At 37.1% G+C, this 19,792-nt stretch overlaps 1 protein-coding gene across 3 annotated transcripts in view; it reads right to left on the bottom strand.

Annotated features, from left to right (window-relative positions):
- The window catches only part of Ldah (lipid droplet associated hydrolase), an 84,083-nt gene that overhangs the window by 40,246 nt on the left and 24,045 nt on the right, over positions 1 to 19,792 (bottom strand). For all 3 annotated transcript variants that reach the window (XM_090337385.1, XM_090337386.1, XM_090337387.1), the window contains exon 4: positions 17,428 to 17,597. In XM_090337385.1, the coding sequence (XP_090193511.1) occupies positions 17,428 to 17,597 (170 nt within the window). The remainder of the gene's footprint in view (positions 1 to 17,427; positions 17,598 to 19,792) is intronic.

Below are 19,792 nucleotides of genomic sequence, written 5' to 3'. Positions count from 1 at the left end.
GGACTGTTTTAAATTAGAAACCTCAGTCTTTTAAAACTTAGGACCCAAATGTAGAGTCAGGACTAAGAGAAAGAATCATGGATACATTAGGCCTATTGGTTTGTTCACTTGTTCATTCACTGCAGATACATTAGGTAATTATAACATGCCATATGCTGTATGGAGTGGAGACATTGTGGTGAAAAGGACAGTTCCTGCTTTCAGGCAACTTAGAACTAGCAGAGATATTTATAACAATGTACATGAGGTACCAAACAGAAAATAGGTCCTAGAAGACAATCTTGGCAAGGGATTTCTGCCATAGAAGTCATTTTTTTCTTTTACTTTATTTCTCCTTCCTTCCTTCCTTCCTTCCTTCCTTCCTTCCTTCCTTCCTTCCTTCCTTCCTTCCTTCCTTCTTTCCCTGCCTTCTCTCCCTCTCTCCCCCTCTCCCTCTCTCCCCCTCCCCCTCCCCCTCTCCCCCCCCACTCTCTCCTTCTTATTGGTTGTGGGGCTTGAACTCTGGGCCTGGGCACTGTTCTTGAGCTCTTCAGCTCAAGGCTAACACTCTACCCCTTGAACCATAGTACCATTTCCAGAAGTTATTTCTTTACTCCTTTTCTTTTCCCCTCTACTTTTCTTCCCCTTTTGTTTTATTCCCTGCTGTTGCTATATGTGACTTTGGTACCTGGTATATTGTATATTTGAATTTGTTTATTTGAATCAGGGAAGGGAAGGGGAAAATCAAGATGATGAGACAAAGGACAAAGGATGAACAAGTGTAACAGCAACACTCACAAGAAAATATGTTGGAAATGAACTTTACAACTTGGGAGGGGGGAAGGAAAGTGAGAGAAAAATAATGGGAAAGGGTAACAATGTTCAAGAAGTAATATACTTACTACCTTATGAATGTAACTGTAATACCTCTATACATCACCTTGATAATAATTTTTTTTTTTTTGCCAGTCCTGGGCTTGAGCTCAGGGTCTGAGCACTGTCCTTGAACTTTCTCAAGCCTAGAGCTCTATCACTTGAGCCTCAGCATCACTTCCATTTTTTTCTATGTATGTGGTACTGAGGAATTGAACCCGGATCTTCGTGCATGCTAGGCAAACACTCTACCACTAAGCCAAACTCCCAGCCCGATAATAAAATATTTTTAAAAAGTTTTCAGTACATTGCTAGCTTCTCAAGTAGTAGGCATATGGTGTGGTTTTCTAGTTCTATTGACAGAAAAAAAAATCCATCAACTAGAGAAGCTAAGACCTCAAGAGACAGACTGCAACTTGAAAATACAAGCAGTTGGAAATACACAGGCAAAGGTTAGGTTCAAGTAACTGAGGAAACTGAATAAATTTCGAAAGTAGCTGGATAATGAAACAGACATGAATTTACTGCCTTGTTTAACTCAGGAAAAGCAAAGATGTATTTTTTTTTCCTCATACATCCCTGGAGGAGGCATTCCTCTCCCAGATACATGAGCTTTATGGGACATAGGTTGCCTAATCTCTAGCTTTGCAATAACCTGCCTTACTTTGTGAGTCCTTGAACAGCCTCCATGTACATCTAAAGTCTCAGCTTTTACAAATCTTAGAAAAAGAACAATGCTTCTGGGCTCTTACCTCCTCTGACATGACTGGACAGCACTCCTGACAGCCTTCAAGGTATTATCAGCTTTCAAGACTACTTGGCCTATTAAACTATTAGGTTTCTAATAAACTAGCTCACTAGTAAAAATAAAGCAAAATGTCCCATGTATTTGAAAATGCTACATGATGGAATTAGGAACTTCTGCTACTTTCAATTTTTAGCTAGCAACTAAAAAACAATCTATTCAACTAATTGGTCTTGAATAGTTTAGTAATTAGGGCTAATATTTCCAATTAACAGAATTGATATTTTTCAAATATATACAGAAAAAGTTTAAAATAAGACACTACATTTGGAACTATTAAATCAAAGCAAACTGCTTCTGAAAGAATTTAAGCTCCACTGGTCTTTTTGAAGGTAAAAATATTTTATTTTCAGCATTATATATATATAACTTTTATGAAAAGGTTTCATTATAATTAGTTACTAGTTATAATTAGTAATGGAAGATGTACATTCTGTTAGCAAAAGTATACTATGAGTGCTTTTAGTTAGTCTTCCTATATATCACTATAAAATACAGGGTATCAGATTTTACCGAGGTAAAAATGTTTTCTTCCTTGAAAACAAATCACTCCAAAGCAAAGAGACCATGAAACAAGCAACTTCCATCCTCGATAAATCTAGGAGACATCTATAACAACAAACTACCATATCCACTCCCTCAATCTTATGAGGGTGAATGACCCTGAAAAGTTCCACATATGAGCATATCCTAATGTTTCAAAAATTATCATTCTTATTTGTGTGTATGTGCGTGTACACACAAGCATGCACAAGAGCTGATCCTGGGGCTTGAACTCAGTATTGGGTACTTTTATCACTCCAAATTGACACTGTGCCACATAAGCCACATCTCTACTTCTAGCTTCTTCTTCTTCATCTTATCATATTTTGGTGGTTAACTGGAGATAAAAAGTCTCATAGACATTGCCTGCTCAGCTGGCTTCGAACCACAGTCCTCAGATCTCAGTATCCGGAGTAGCTAGGATTACAGGCATGAGCCACAGGTGCTCAGCTTTAAAAGTTACCATCCTTTAGTCAATTTCAGAGGGAAAATTTTCTTCAGACCATAAACATATGTCTTTGCCCAATTATCAAACCCAGGGTTTCATGCCTGCTAAGCAAGCAATCTACCACTAGGCTATGTTCCCAGCCTATTTTAGTTTCTTTTATTTTTGTCTTCAAATAGTATCACGAGGGGGTTATAATTTAACATGTCCATTTATGTGTGTTCAGTGCATAATCATATTGCTCAGTCACTCTTTCTAGCATCAAATCTTGCAACTGTATTTGAAATGATTTCCAGAAAAAAAATGGTCTTTTTTTTTTTTTTTTTTTAAGAACTTGCAGTCCACCACTGCCCTCTATCCCTCAGCCAAGGCACTTCCAATTCCTTGCTCTCCTCTTTTTTTTCCTACTTAAAAAAAAAAAAAAATCAAGGCAATATCACTTTTCTTTTATTTTCTTTTCTTTTTTGCCAGTCTTGGAGCTTGAACTCAGGGCTGTGGCACTCTCCTTGGGCTTTCTCAAGGCTAGTGCTCTACCACTAGGAATCAAACCCAGGGCTTCAAGAATGCTAGGCAAGCACTCTACCACTAGGCCCCACTCCCAGCCCCTCAATATCACCTTTGAGAGTACTAATTTTTATTTTTATGCATATTTCCATCCCTTCTTTGTAGACTGTAAATCTGGCAAAGCTATGATAGTTTTCCCATTTTGTTCACAAATGTGTCCAAGCCCCTCATAGGTGTGCAGTAAACAGTCATGGCACAGCAGTCTAAATTAATGCAAGACTAGCTGAAAGGCAGCTAGTTACTCAGGATACCTGCCTCATCTAGTAACCTCTCACAACTCCTCCGCAACCTCAGTACTATCTGACAACTTACTCTGTATAGGAATGGAAGAAAAGAGGTTCTGGGCCTATACATATTAGGATGTGAAAGTGGCTGGGAGAAAGTAAATCATACAAAAAAGAAGGTGAGAGAAAGCCAAAACACTGAATGTGACACTTGTACATGCAACATCAGCCCTGTGGACTATGTGCTTCAAGGATACTGCCCTCAGGAAAGAAGGCTGAAGAGTCCTCCTGACTCCCTAGGAGAAGCCTAATGGTTCCAGAAAAAAAATATACAGAAGAGTGTACACAGAGAATACTAGACATAAAATTGTTAAGGTACCTGTCAAATTATCCTGCAATGAAGCTTATTAGCTGATGACAAAATCAAGTCCTACACAAAGTCTCTTTACACTTTTAATGTTTCATGCTCCAATACGTAAAGCAACAAGAAATATCAGAGGAAAGTTTTGATTATAGTAGATCAATATAATCAAAACAGGAAAAATGAGTTCAGAATGGAGATAAAGACAAACTCTCCAATTTTGCTAAGACAGATACACAAAATAAAAGTTACTATAAAAAAGGACAAGCAATTCCTTGGAAATGATTTGCATGAATGCTGAAATTAAAAGTTTAATTGGATTAAATTAATTAGCTTAATTAATTAGATTATTAGAAGATAAAGCTGAAGAAATACCCCATGTTTCTCATCATATAGAACAGAAAAAGAAATGAGCTGTACAATGGAAAATAAACTACATGAACAAAAGTATTTCTGAAAAATGTAACATAAATAATGAGAACAAGAGAAAAAAACCCAAGAGAATATGAATTCTTACATAGTAAGTATACCAGTTTCCAGATAAAAAAGCATAAGCAGTCTAATATCATAAAATATAATATTGAGGATAAAGTGAAGATTCCAAAACTTTCCTGAGAATAAAATAGCTCTCATATAAAGTAAAAAGTTCAACATGGACAAATGTCTTAATGTCAGGGCTGGCAGAACTTGAAGCCAGGCAACAGCTGGTAATGACGCACAAAGGGAGAGGGGAGAGGACTAAAGCTGCAGAGCTATTTCCTGTCAAGAACATTGGGAAGGGGCAGGGAATGTGGTTTAGTGATAGAGTGCTTGCCCAGTATGTATGAAGCCCTGGGTTCGACTCCTCATTACCACATAAACAGAAAAAAAAAAAAAGAACACTGGAAAGTAGGGAAAAGATAAAAATCTCCTTAAAGAGCAGAGGAAATCTGAAGAGAAATACCATAGGAAAAAGGAAACTTAGAGAGGAGTATTATAAATGGTTATTCCTACTTATTTACTGATTTGTGAGCAGCAGCTAAGAGGCTTAGAAGCCAAAGAGGTTTCTGAAAATATTAAAAGAGAAGTGCTCTAGGCTTTCAGTGAGACTACAGGCTTCAGTCTTTATATATCAATATACTTCCCCAATACCTAAAAATTTTACTACTTCCAACTGAATACAAGTAGTCTGAGCTGGCCCGGGACATGACATCTCAAAGTGACCACATTTTATTCTTTTTTTTTTTTTTCCCGGTCACGGGACTTGAACTCTGGGCCTGGGTGTCGTCCCTGAGCTCTTCAACTCAAGGCTACAGTCCTACCCCTTGAGCCACACAGCTACTTCCAGTTTTCTAGTGGTTAACTGGAGATAAAGAATTTCATGGACTTTAGTGCCCATTTTATTCTTGTGAAGCATCTTTCGTTTTGTGCCTGTTAGGCTTTCTCCACTTCAGGGATTTTTTTTTTTTTTTTGTGGTTGACATTGCATATTGTTCACAGATTTTTCCACATAAGAAAAAAGTGAGCATAAAAGAACCTCTTACATTCTGGATAACCATACTAGTTAACTTCTTCCTTCCTGAAAGATCAGTCATATTTTCATCTCCACAAACAGACCTAGAAAGCTTCAGGCTAGATTAAACAATACCAACAAAAAAAGCCGTTCCACAGACTGCTGTCCATCTGTCTCTACTTTCCTGCTTCCAGTTATCTCTCCTGTGACAGTTATGCTCCATCCACTAAGACACTGTGAGTTTGAACAAAGCTTACATGTGGCAAGATGCAAGGTATATTTCCCAATTGCTGGGAAAGTTACAAATAATGTATTCTGCCATAGCAAAGGCCACTCACTCACATCCCAGACTTAAAAACCTATCCTAGTAGGGTGAGGTTTTAATGTGGCCATACTTCCACCTTGAAGTAGAATGAATGATGCTAAGCGTCTCGTGATATTGTTATCACATTAAATCACTATCTCCTTGCAGGCCTTTCAAAGATGTACTTGATCTAAATTGTTTGGGAAGGGGAAAGAAAGTCAGTGTTAATAAACATTGTAAAGCAGGGCAAAGGCCTACCTAAGAAGAGTATAAAGACAAGTAAAAGTGGTGAGGTAAAAGATGAAGAAGCCGTTGTTGCCAAAAATGTTGACTATTTTCCTTTTTTTTAAAATTTTTTATTTTATTTTATTTTATTTTTTTTGCCAGTCCTGGGCTTGAGCTCAGGGCCTGAGCACTGTCCTTGGACTTTCTCAAGGCTAGCACTCTACCACTTGAGCCTCAGCACCATTTCCAGCTTTTGTCTATGTATATGGTACCAAGGAATCGAACCCGGGTCTTCATGCATGCTAGGCAAGCACTTTAACCACTAGGCCAAACTCCCGGCCCACTATTTTCCTTTTCTATATTGAGGACTGAATTCAAGGCCTTGTGCACGCAAGTATTCTATCACTTGAGTCATACCTCCGTCCATTTTTGCTGTATGTATGTATGTATGTATGTATATATGTATGTATGTATTTATTTACTTACTTTTTTTGCCCAGGCTGGTGAACCAAGATCCTACCTACTGATGCCTCTGGGATTACAGACCTGAAGACGTGAACTACATTCTCTGGCTAACTGCCTTTTTTTTTTTTTTTAAATTGTAATTAATAGAAGGGTTACAGTTATATTCAACAGATAGAAGGTGCATTACTTCATACACCTTGATACCCCTTCTCATGTTTTTGTCCCCATTTTCCTCCCCACCTCTCCCCTAATCTTGTTCTCCCCCCTTCCCATTCCTATTTCAAAAAAACAAATAAACGTATATATAATATAGCAGATAACAAGGTAAGATACTATAACAATATGAGAATAATTAAGGGACATCAAAAGAGATGAGAAATAACATAGTACATTAAGAACAACAATCACACGTTATATGGCTCTTGTTTCCATATCCTGAAGGTCTTTTCATTTAGCCTCATCCTATATGGCCTTATGTATCTAGGTTTTGAGCTGTTGTAATCCTCTGCTAGGACAGCCCAAGGTTTGAACTAATTATGACAAATGAGGGAAACCACTGAGCCTATGCTCCTTTGCTCTCTAACTGCTTTTTGTTGTCCTCAGACTGTCATTTTCCTGTCCCTGCCTATGGATTACCTGGGGATTACAGGCAGCAATCATCGCACTTAGCCTAAAATTTGCATACTGATTTAGTGCCACTACTGGTCTTAAGTGTGCATCTTCTTACAGAGAAACCAAGCAGAGCACCTTACCCTTTACTTTCCACCCGAATCTACTGACATCTAATGAATCACTAAAACTTTCGTAGCTCACAATAACATGCATTTGCCATCTCAGTTTCTGGGCCCTCCGCTTTAGGCCTCACAGGCTGCATGGGAGGTGTCAGCTGGGGCTGGATTTCATCTGAGGCTTGTCTGAGGAAGAAGTCAGTATCACTAAGATTGCTGTCAGGATTTCAGGGTTCCACTCTTTGTAGTGCAGTACAACCAACTTTAGTTTTTTCTTTGCTCTTGGATCAAGCTTCTAGTGGGTGCTGCAATCCTTTGCCATATGGGTTTCCCAACATAAACAGGTACAAGGCAGTGTGATTGAATCCCGCCCCCCCTCCCCCCACAGTACTAGGGTTTGAACTTATGGCTCCACACTTGCTGGGTAGGTGTTCTACCATTTTGAGACACTTCACCAGTCTCTCTGGGTTGGTAATTTATTTATTTATTTATTTATTACTTATTTATTTTTTTTGCCAGTCCTGGGCTTGAGCTCAGGGCCTGAGCACTGTCTTTGGACTTTCTCAAGGCTAGAGCTCTACCGTTGGAGCTTTACACCACTTCCGGCTTTTTTCTATGTATATGGTACCGAGGAATCAAACCCGGGCCTCCGTGCACGCTAGGTAAGCTCTCTACCACTAGGCCAAACTCCCTACCTGCGTTGGTTATTTTTAAGACAAGAGCTTCACTTTGATGTTTGGGTCAGTTTCCTATTTGTGCTTCCCTATGTTGCTGAGATAATGTGCCCAAACACTGGTTATTATGAAGACTCATAAACATTTTTTTTTGGCCTAGGCTGGCCTCTAACCATGATCTCTAATCTCTGGCTTCCAAGTAGCTAGGATTATAGGATGGAGGTGATGCAACTGGCTGGCAGGATGATTTTAAAGCCCATAAGGGAGAATGACTTCAGCAAGACAGCCCATAATCTTCTGAGTCACATGTACACAATCACATACCTCCTGTCTGTCCCCTACCATAGTTACTGGTGAAAAGCAAGTTATATACACTCTCGGAGGACATGACATACAGGCATGAACCTAAGCCACCCCAGAGTCTGTCACACTCCTAATCTCTCTCCTTGAATGCACAGAAGCATTTTGTACAAAAACTTGTGCTACTCTACGACCATAATAACACTCTTCAATTTGATCTTCTAGAAGTTGCATTGTCATTGTGCTATCTAGACTCTGCCACTGAACTGTATCAACTCTCACTGTCAAACACGACCGTTGTTTCTTGACAGGAACCATTATACTAAACTTCTTAAGAAATCTACAGATTAATTTCCATATAGGTTATATCAGTTTATAATTCCACCATCAGTATATGAGGGTTCCTTTTCCCCTGAATTCTTATTGGACTTTCTTGCTTGTTTTCTTGATAATGGCCATACTGATTGGAGTAAAATGAAATCTCAATGTAGTTTTGATTTGCACTTTCTTCATGACTAAGGATATTGAACTTTTTTCCCCCCTATGTGTTTACTAGCCATTTGTATGTCTCCTGAGAACTGTCTAATTAATTTGCATGCTTATTGATTATTTGTTCCTTCGCTGTCTATTTTTCTGCAGCTCTTCATTTAGGCAATTGTTTTCTTTGATGTGCAGAATCCTTTTAGTTGGCAAGCTCCTGTTTGCCAGTTCTCTGCTCTTATTTTCTGGGTGGTTTGAGCTTTGTTTAGAAAATGATTGCCTATGCCTATACCTTCAAGTTTGTCCTAAGTTTTCCTGTGGTAGTTTCAAAGCTTTAAGTCTTACGTTAAGATGTTTGATCTACTTTGAGAAAAAATATGTTTTTTGTCTCTCTGTTCCAGATTTGACACAGTTTTTTCCAAGTCCATCCATTTCCCTGCAAGTGATATAATACTTTTCTTGATAGACCAGTAAAATTCCCTTGTGTATATACTCACATAGGTATCATACACACATGTCATAATTTCTTGATCCATTCATCCATGGAAGGGCTTCTGGACCATTTCCATAATTTGGCTCTTATGAGTAGGGCAGCAGTGACTATGGATATGCAAGTGTCTTCAGTGTATTCTGACTTGTATTCTTTTAGTGCCGTGAACAGCACTGTTGGATCATGGGATAATTCTATACTTAATTTTTTGTTTTGTTTTTGTCAGACATGGGGCTTGAACTCTGGGCTGGGCACTATCTCTGAGCTTTTCAACTCAAGGCTACTACCCTACCCCTTGAGCCATAGCACCACTTCCCATTTTCTAGAGGTTAATTGGAGATGAGTCTCACAGAATTTAGTGCCTGGGCTGGCTTTGAACCATGATCCTGAGATCTCAGCCTCCTGAGTAGCTAGGATTATAGGCGTGAGCCACCGCACCCAGCAATTTAGTGATTTTTTTTAAAGAGTCTCCCAACTGCCTTCCATAATGGTTCTATCAGTGTACATTCCCACCAATAGTGTATAGGGATTATTTTTGGCTCTTCTGTTTCACTGATCTTCATGCTTGTTTTTTGAGGTAGTATCATATGGTTTTTATACTAGAGCTCTGTAGTACAATTTGAAGTCTAGTATAGTGACACTTCCATCATTGTGTTTGTAATTTAGCATTGTTTGGGGTTTTTTTGTGTGTCTATTCAATTTTTAAGGTTAATTTCTCTCTCTCTCTCCCTCTCCCTCCCCTCCTCCCTCCCTCCTCTCTCTTGCCATGTCTGGGGCTTGAACTCAGGGCCTGAGCACTGTTCTTGGGTTTTTTCCTCAAGGCTAGCACTCTGCCACGTGAGCCACAGCACCATTTCTGGCTTTTCTATGTACGTGGTACTGAGGAATTAAACCTGGGTCTTTGTGTATGCTAGGAAAGCACTAAACCACTAGGCCAAACTCCTGGCCCTAATTTTTCCATTTTTGTGAAAAAAAATATTTTTTTTCTTTTTTTTTTTGTGGGTCATGGGGCTTGAACTGGGTGTTGTGTCCCTGAGTGCTTCAGCTCAAGCCCCACTTGCCATTTTTCTAGAGGTTAATTGGAGATAAGATTCTCAGGTCCTTTGTCCCTTGATCCTCAGATCTCAGCCTCCTGGTTAGTTAGGATTACAGGCATGAGCCACCACCCAGTATTACTGGGGTTTTGATGAGGAATACATTGAATCTGTAGATTATTTTTAGTAGTTTGGCCATTTTCACACTAATTCTGCTTACATAAATGAGAGATCTTTAAATCTTCTGATGTTTTCTTCAATTTCTTCAAGCGTTTACATTTTTTTTTTTTTTTTTTTTTTTGCCAGTCCTGGGCTTGAGCTCAGGGATTGAGCTCTGTCCTTGGGATTTCTCAAGGCTAGAGCTCTACCACTTGAGCCTCAGCACCACTTCTGGCTTTTTCCTGTGTATGTGGTACCGAGGAATCGAACCCGGGTCTTCGTGCATGCTAGGCAGGCACTCTACCACTAGGCCAAACTCCCGGCCCGAGTTTACGGTTTTTATAATAGAATTCTTCTACCTCATTAGTTCCTTATTTGAGATCCGTGTTTTAAAAATATAGGTGCTCATATCTATAAACTTTTCTCTCAGAACTACTATCATTGTATCCCAAAGCTTCTGTTAGGTTTTGTTTTCATTTTCATTATTTTTAGGTACTTTTTGATTTCCCTTACCCCTTATTTCTTCAATGGCCTGCCTGGTGGTCACTCAACAATACATTGTTCCATTTCCACTTGTTTGAATATTTTCTTTTGAAAATAGTTCGATTAGTTTCTTTTCAGTTGATTTCTAGTTTTATTCCACTAAGGAATACATATCAATTTGCAGAAATATAAAAACAGAGCTGAGGTACTATGAGCATGGAAACACAAGGAACAAGTTATTTGGCTTTTAATGATCTATTCTTTGACCAGGGAGAGGCAGTGACACAATGTATTAATTGGTATAAAGCTTTCTCTAGCCATTAGTCACTTCATCTCACTTGCCATACCCATCCCTTTAAAGATTGCTCATTAACTTTCAAGGGTTGGGAGGATGAGGACAGTGTCTTCCATTTGACAGTACATCATGGATATACAAACATTAAAATGGCTCCATGGTTAAACCAGAAGTGTTCAAATATTTCAGATGAAATGCATTAGATAAAACACTAAGTATCTGAATGCATGAAAAATGTTCTATTATAAACATGTTTTCACTTTCTTTCAGCTTTCCAAAAAAATTAGCCTTTTGTGGTGAAATTTTCCATGCCTGGTTTCAGCCCAAAGGTGATTTTTTATGTGTGTGCAGGCTTTGAGAAAATATATTAAATAGTTTTGAGTTATGAAAAGATGAAAAAGCCCACATATTTTTTCCACTTTGAAAGCAATTTCAAGATTCTTAAAAAATTCAGATAACTAAAAACTGCTGAAGTTGAATAGTTGAAACTTTACACGTGTCTAGTTTCCATCAAGGTATTCCCCTAGGTAATTCAGAAAAGGTAATGTGTGGGCACAAACATAAACAGATATGTACATATTTAAATAAATGCTTAAGTCATTGGACAGATAGCAATTTGTCATATTTCATACCAATTTTTTTTTAGAGTAGGCTTGTTATTTTCTGAAATGGTGTCTTTCACAAGACAGAGTAGTTGCTAATTACTTTGCCTTTGTGGTTTTCATCTATGAAGGCGCATTAATAAGTTAACTAATGCTTTCTGTTTTCTACCTTTGGCCCAAACCTCAATGCCAGCTCCCTGCCATCTATGTTATGTAGCACACACACATTCATGTCTCCAACTCTCTCCAAACACCCTTTAAAGTGTTCCCTCCTCTATATTTGAAGGAAAGAAACAGCAGTAGAAATTGTAAATTTAGGTCAAATTGGATTTAGTGGTTTCTGTTTTGATGCCATTTCTGTGGCTTATATTCAGGGCCTGGGTATTGTCCTTTAGCTTTTCTGCTCAAAGCCGGTGCTCTACCACCCACTTGAGCTCTAACTTCACTTCTGGCTTTTTGGTGATTAATTGGGGATCAGAGTCTCATGGACTTTTCTTCTGTTCAGGATGTCTTTCAAGGGTGATCCTTACATCTCAGCCTTCTAGGCAGCTAGGATAACAGATGTGAGACACAGGTACCCAGTCAGATCTAACAGTTTCTGAAAGTATCTATAATCACCTGCAATTAATCATCTGTAATCTTAAAATTTTGTAATGAATTCAACCAGAAAGCAGATAGTGGGGAAGTTGAGAAACAACACAGTGTATAAATTCTGCCACTTAGCTGGGATTGACAAATGGGCTAGGCAATTAGCTCCTGGAATTTCAGTATCATGAGAATAGTTCTATTTTTTTTTTTGGAGAATAGTTCTATTTTTAAATAACACTGATTGATGTAATTTTGTAAATTTCAAATGAACACTGGGTGTCATGGTTGGCGATGATGAAAATATCTCATCTGTATTGTCAACTTGTCTATCACCTGTTTTTTTTGCCTTTCATTCTTTCTCTTCCCACCAGATCCTTTTGTACATTTTCTTATACTCATATTAACACCTCACTCTGGATACAAACAGAACCAAGGTACCTTTCTCTTCTTACTTGTAAAACAATATGGGTCTAGACTGTCTCGATGGCCTACCTCATTTCTAAGATATGAGTCTAAAAACAATTACATTTATTATTACAAGTCATGACAATTATTACTTAGTCTCCAATTAACTATTTTCTTTTAAAATGACCTATTCTGGACACTACTATCAAAATACTTGAGGAATTTCTATAGTTTGTATATCAGACATGCTTAAAAAGAATTATATATGTATATACATATTACAGTTTTAGAAGAGGCAATTATTTTTCAGTGTACTGAAATATAGGTTAGACAATACATCTGACATAGACAATACATCTGACATATCCAGTGTCATTTAAAACAAGTTAAGGTCAAAGTTGCTTATAATTAGTTACAAAAATACTGCAAAGAAGTGAACCAAAAGAAAGCCCAACAAACTACAAATATGTCTTCAAAATCTTATGGGAGTCAAAAATTCCAGTAAAAATAAAAGACAAGATGGAAACACAAGTTTCTTATTATCACACTTCATATGTTATAAAACATAACAGCTAACTTATTTTTGGCAAAATGATTAAGGATTGCAACATTCTGGCTTATACAAACTGTTGATTGTCAAACACATCTTAAATGGAGCATGTCAGCCTAAATTAAGGCATACAGGCCTTGGTTTGTCTTAGAGTAGCCCGGAGTCACTGAAATTTCAACACTTCAGCAGGGATCACACCACCAATATTAACTGGCACAGGTGTTTAATGGGAGGGGAGTAAGGGGGGAGATTTCAACAGTGTAGTTAATTGAAAGCAGATAAAGCTTTTGAATAATGGGGAAAAATTGTACGAATTTCTCTCTTCCTGAAAAATGTATTCTTTATCAACAATTTATCTCATATATTTTCCTAGCATTGTCTTTTTAAGAAGATAAAACATAGTTTCAGAAGTCTCTTTGAAAACTCTATAATCACAGTAAGAATTCTATCTCCACAAATAGACTAGTTTAAGCTCATATTTCATCTCCCCTTTCCCGTTCACTACTGTTAATATTTTTCTTTTTCCTTTTTTCACAGTGAGGACTGAACACACATGCTAAGCATGTGCTCTCTTAGTTATACCCTGAGTGCTCAGATCCTGAGTTCAAGTACCAACACTGGCAAAAATTAAAAAAAGATACATCACATTTATTTCCTAAAATTGTGAATATACTCCCAAAGAGAGAGAAGGGTTCAAAACAACAATGAAGGGGGCAGCACAGATTAAGATATATATATACTTCTTTCAGTCCTGGGGCTTGAACTCAGGGCCTGGGCACTGTCCTTGGATACTTTTTGTTCAAGGCTAGCTATCTGCCACTTAAGGTTTTTTCTGTGTATGTGGTTCTGGGGAATTGAAGCCAGGGCTTTGTGCATGCTAGGCAAGTGTGCTACCACTAGGCCATGCTCTGGACCCCTCAGAAATGTGTGCATATATATATATATATATAACACATATAAACATGTATATGTTTATGTTTATGCATATATTATATATTGTTGTTGGTCATGGGGCTTGAACTCTGGGTCTGGGCGCTGTCCCTGAGCTCTTCAGCTCAAGGCTACAGCCCTACCTCTTGAGCCACAGCATCACTTCCTGTTTTCTAGTGGTTAATTGGTGATAAGGCTCTCATGGTCTTTAGCATCCGGGGCTGGCTTCGAACTGCGATCCTCAGATCTCAGCCTCCTGAGTAACTAGGATTACAGACGTGAGCCACTGCACCTGGTGCCCTCAAATATATTTTAAACATATATTTATAAATATATTGACTTGAAAACCTTTTTATAACTAAAACTAATTTAAAAAATAAAATAAAAGCCAAATATATTGAACATTATTTTAAAATACACAGGAAAGAAACTACACATTTACAGAATAGATTTGGAGCAAACAAACAAACAAACAAACAAAAAGGATACTTCTATGATTAAGTTAATAACTGTGATAACCTCAAAAGCATTTTTCTTTATGCTTACTGAAAAGTGATACTATTATGATTTCAAATGTGCAAGTAACTTTTTAAAAAAGGTTTTGAAAATACCTAAACAAGTAATAATAGTTACTGAACTAAGTCACTGCCTACATTAGGGAATAAATCCATTATTTTAATTTACATAAATATATTAGTATTGCCATTGTTATTATTATGTCACATGAATGACTACATACCACCTAAGTGAAATCTGAGCTACACGGCAGTGGGTAGGCAGCTTTGAGAATGCTCTTCACCTCCTAGAAATCATGCTTTTATGTAATACTCTCTCCTTAAGGGTAGGCTTCATAAAGTGTTCTAGTTCTAACAAAAATGATACAAAAAAGTGATGTAATGTTACTTTAGTAATTAAGTTACAGCTTGTGACTTTCATCTTGCCACAGTCTTCTCTTTGGCAGTTCTACCAAGCTTGCTTGGATACAGCAGCCAGAGGCTAACCTGTTACCGAGGATGGACACAATTCAACTGCCAGGGATGAACCAAGGCCTGAGTCTAAGTACTCCTGCAAACCATGTGCAGATTTTGGAAACAGAGCCACCTCACGTTAAGTTTTTGATGAAACTGCAAGAGTGGATAAAACCTTGATTAGTATGCTGTGAAAGACCCTATAGTAGGGGACCCAGATAATCTGCATGAGATTTTTGATCAGTAACTGAGAAATTAAGAGTGTTTTATTCTATATTACTAAAGTTAGGATAAACAGACACACAACAGTAGATAACCAACACAGCTGTTTATCAGTAGTTAGCATAATACCTGGGTCAATGATTTTAGTGTCATTTTCATTACAACTTATTTGTAACTTTTCAGTTCTAAGTGCCATTCTTTTTTATATTAAAAAATTATTAACATTGATTTTTACATCATATTTCAAATGTCATGTTTAACAAACAAGTATTCAAGAAGGGAATCTCTATATACAATCACTGGCACATAGATTTTTGAACATAATTAAAATTAAACGGAGGGTTTGTATGTCATAGCTACATATTAATATATGTAATAAAACATAAACTGAGGGATTGTATGTCATAGCTACATATGTAATAAAACATTGTCTATAGAGTATATAGCCCATCTTAGATTTTTTTTTTTTTGCCAGTCCTGGGCTTGAGCTCAGGGCCTGAGCACTGTCTTTGGACAGTGCTCTACCACTTGAGCCTCAGCACCACTTCCGGCTTTTTTCTATGTATGTGGTACCAAGGAATTGAACTGGGCCTTCGTGCATGCTAGGCAAGCACTTTAACCACTAGGCCAAACTCTGGGCCCCCCATCATAGGTTTTTATGTCTATGTAGTTAGGTTTATATCTCTAAGACCATGTCCATAACCTTGTCTAGTCACCATTCTTAATGCTTTATATAATTCCTCACAAAAATCTTCTGAAGAATGCATAGTTATCCTCAATTTGCAGATGAGGTAACTAAGGTAGAGGCTCAAAAACTGTCCAGTTATACAGATAAAAATTGGCAGCAAGTAATTGAACATATGTCACTGGCTAAAGCCAACAGTCATAGAAACCATGCAAGTAGAACTGCAAACAGGTAGGGTTGAACACTGTAGAGATGGTAACCATGTAATATAGGACTAGAGGAGATTTTAAAGACATGGACAAAATTATGAATTAACTAAAGGTTAAAAAGGTTAGCTAAAAGATAAAAGCAAACATGAATCTGGTTTTCTGATTAAAGTATCTTCACTAATATTAAAAAACACAGCCAAGAAGATTACAGGTATATATTTTTTCCAAGGGCTATTATGAATAAGTGGATGTGTTAACCTGGCTGGAAATGGAACAAATTTTTAGAGGATTTCAAGACTAGTGGAGATACTCTATCATATGGAGTCAAGTGAAAAGATCTCTTTCTCTCCTGCCTTCCGGTAACTAGAATACACTTCATTCCTCTATGCTCCCATCTAGTACTTTTACAAGGTAGCAGATATCACAATCAATGGTTAGTCTGACTCCTCCAGGAGACTCCAAGGTATTTTAGCTACAAGATTTTTTTATTCTAGAATGCCCTCAAAACAAAGTGCAGTACCTACATATGGCAGTGCTTAATATGTCTGAGTAGAGAAACGAATTATTTTGTGAACTGTATCTATCCAGTGGACCACTTAATGGTATGTGCTAGTGAAAGTATGGGCTTTTTCTTTAAGTTTCTTGATAGTTTCTTTCATTTTCTGAGCACTTTAAACCAATCTTTGTGACTTCAGTACCTCACTTAATATCTGGTACTTAATTAACCAGTAAGTATTTGTGTGGGAGCTATAGACATAGCCCAGTGGTGGAGTGTTTGCCTAGCATGAACAAGGCCTTAGGTGAATTCTCAGTACTACAAAAAAGAAAAAAAATGTGAATGAAAGAATGAGTTTATATTTTACAAAGACTGCTAAGCTATTGATCATTTATGACTAACAAAAACTTACTATTCTATAAGGACAGTTGTTTGCCTGCTATTAACAAGAATGGCGATACTTTTTATTTTCTTCATGAATATCTTAAAATACTTTCCTAATAAATGCAGATTCCTTTTTTGTCTTGACTGTTCTTAAATATTCCTTCATAAATGATAACAAGTTAAATGTAATACCAGAATCAGAAAACCCTAGATCAAAGACATTCATGTGTAATATTGCTCTCCTCCCTCCCTACCTTTAGCATTATTCTTTGAAACATTATAGAAATTTCATAAACATATAGTCACATGGATCCATAGCAATAAGGGGATAAGAATACAGGCAGCCAAGTATCCTTACATTAAAAAAATCTATCCTTAGCCAAGAGACAAAAGAATAAGGAAAGCGGAGGAGAATTTGTGCACAATATAGCCAGGGACCCACAGTCACCTATCAAGCATACTTACTGGGAGCTCAGGGGCTCGCTTCAAGATCTCAAGAGCAAAATAGCTGCCTATTGAATGGCCAATGAGCACAAGTTTCATTTCCTTTGGCACGTGAGTTTTCAGAAAAGCCAGTTTGTGTTCTACTTGGCCGTCCAACCCATAGATGTCCTTAATTTCTTGAGCATTTGGATCTGAAAGCAAACACATAAGTATACTTTCATTTAAAAACTAGAAGTAACCACTAAGCTGTAAAAGATTTTTAAAAAGGCACAATCAAGGGTAACTACTATTAACAGTCTATAGTATACTTAAAGTATTAGACACTCAAATTATGTCAACCAATCCTCATCATCATTTTAATATCATAGTAGAAAATGTCAACATTCATAGACTCATAACAGACTGACAGTCACATACCTATTACCTGGGAGATATGCGATTCAAATACAAATAGATCTCTTTGTTCTCAATGCCCAGGAACTTTGAACTGTTCCAAACAACTGTTAGCTCAGGCTGGGTTCTCAAACTAGCAAAGGGAATCAATTCCCCAGAAGGCTTGTTAAGAGATTTCTAAGCTCTACCACGAGTTTCTGACTAAGTAGATTTGGGTTCGGGCCTAAGAATTTTTGTCACCAAAATTTCAAGAGACGTTGACAGGTCAAGTCTCAGGACCACACATTAAGAACTGTTGGCTTAGGAGGGATCACTACTATACTGTTGGTGGGAGTGCAAATTCGTTCAACCACTATGTAAAGCAGTATGGCAGTGCCTCAAAAGATTAAACATAGAGCTCCCCTATGACCCAGCAATTCCACTACTTGGCATTTACCCAACCATCCAGAAACTAGGGCATACTAAATCCACTAGCACAACAATGTTCATTGCTGCATTATTCACCATAGCAAAAATATGGAACCAATCTAGATGTCCCTCAGTTGATGAGTGGATCAACAAGTTGTGGTATTTGTACACAATGGAATTCTATGCTGCTGTCAGAAAGAATGACATTGCCCCATTTGTTAGGAAATGGAAAGTCTTAGAAAAAAAATCATATTAAGTGAAGTAAGCCAAACTCAAAGGAACTTAGGCTCAATGGTTCCCCTCATTTGTCATAATCAGTAGAAACCTTGGGCTCTACTAGCAGAGATCTGCAGTAGAGAAAAACCTTGATACATAAGGCCATATAGTAGGAAGCTAATTGAAAAGACCTCCAGGATATTGAAACAAAAGCCATATAATGAATGATTGTTGTCCTTAATGTACTATGTTATCTCTCATCTCTTTTTTAAAAAAATTTTTTATTGTAATTAGTAAAAGGGTTACATGATATTTGCCAGATAGAAGGTGCATTAATTCACATACATTGATACCCTTTCACATGTCTTGGTACCCATTTCTATCTCTCATCTCTTTTGCTGTCCCTTGGTTATCTCATATTGTTACAGTATCTCACTTTGTTATATGATATATTGGATTTATTTGTATTTGGTTATTTGAAATTGGATAGGGAAGGGGGGAAAACCAAGATGGGGGGATGGAGGGGAGGGTAATGGGGACCAAGACATGTGAAAGGGTATCAATATATGTGAATTAATGCACTTTCTATCTGGCAAATATCATGTAACCCTTTTATTAATTACAATAAAAATATAAAAAAAGAACTGTTGGCTTGAACTAATTCATGTTGTTAATAGACAATTAAGAAAAATTACATTGCTTCATTAGTTTAAATAAGTTGCTCATTTCTTTAGAGACCTCAGACATAAAGACTTCAGTTAAAATGTAAACTGTTCTTTTTAACTAGCACAGTCTTGACCTGTGATAGTCTTTCTTATGAGATCCCGAAGTAAGTATCTCAAGAATTTGCTTAGACAAACATCAAAGTTTTATTGGATCATAGTTTTTTTTCAAAGGCAATACTCTTCTGTATTCATAAAAACTGATGTACCTTTCTCTAAGTTACCCAAGGAAAGTAACCACACACATTACTGTGCATATAAATTTAATGAAATACCTGAATGTAAGCACAAGTACTATGCCTAAATAATGTACTATATATATTTTATTTACTAAACTTACTGTAGACACATACATATATGTAATGTTTATATACAAACAATACAAATATGTAAGTTTGCCTACATATTTCCACATATACTGTGTTTATAATTCCTTTATCACCACAGATCTGATGAGACTAGCAGATGGCAACTCTTCACATCTCATAGTAGAATTTTCTTAGTTACTGAGCTCTTCCATCCTGCTCCTATTATTGTTCCAAAGCTATAACTTCCTAATGATTTTAATTAAGTAATTTACATAATAAAGAAGCTGAAAACAGAACACCATATTTATAAGAATGCACTGAGCAGAACAAGTAAATTGT

This window comes from Megascapheus bottae, chromosome 7, assembly GCF_031878675.1.
Source record: "Megascapheus bottae isolate mThoBot1 chromosome 7, mThoBot2.hap1, whole genome shotgun sequence".
Classification (NCBI taxonomy): Eukaryota; Metazoa; Chordata; class Mammalia; order Rodentia; family Geomyidae; genus Megascapheus; species Megascapheus bottae.
Note: the sequence above shows the minus strand (reverse complement) of the source record. Positions and strands in the feature narration are given on the sequence as shown.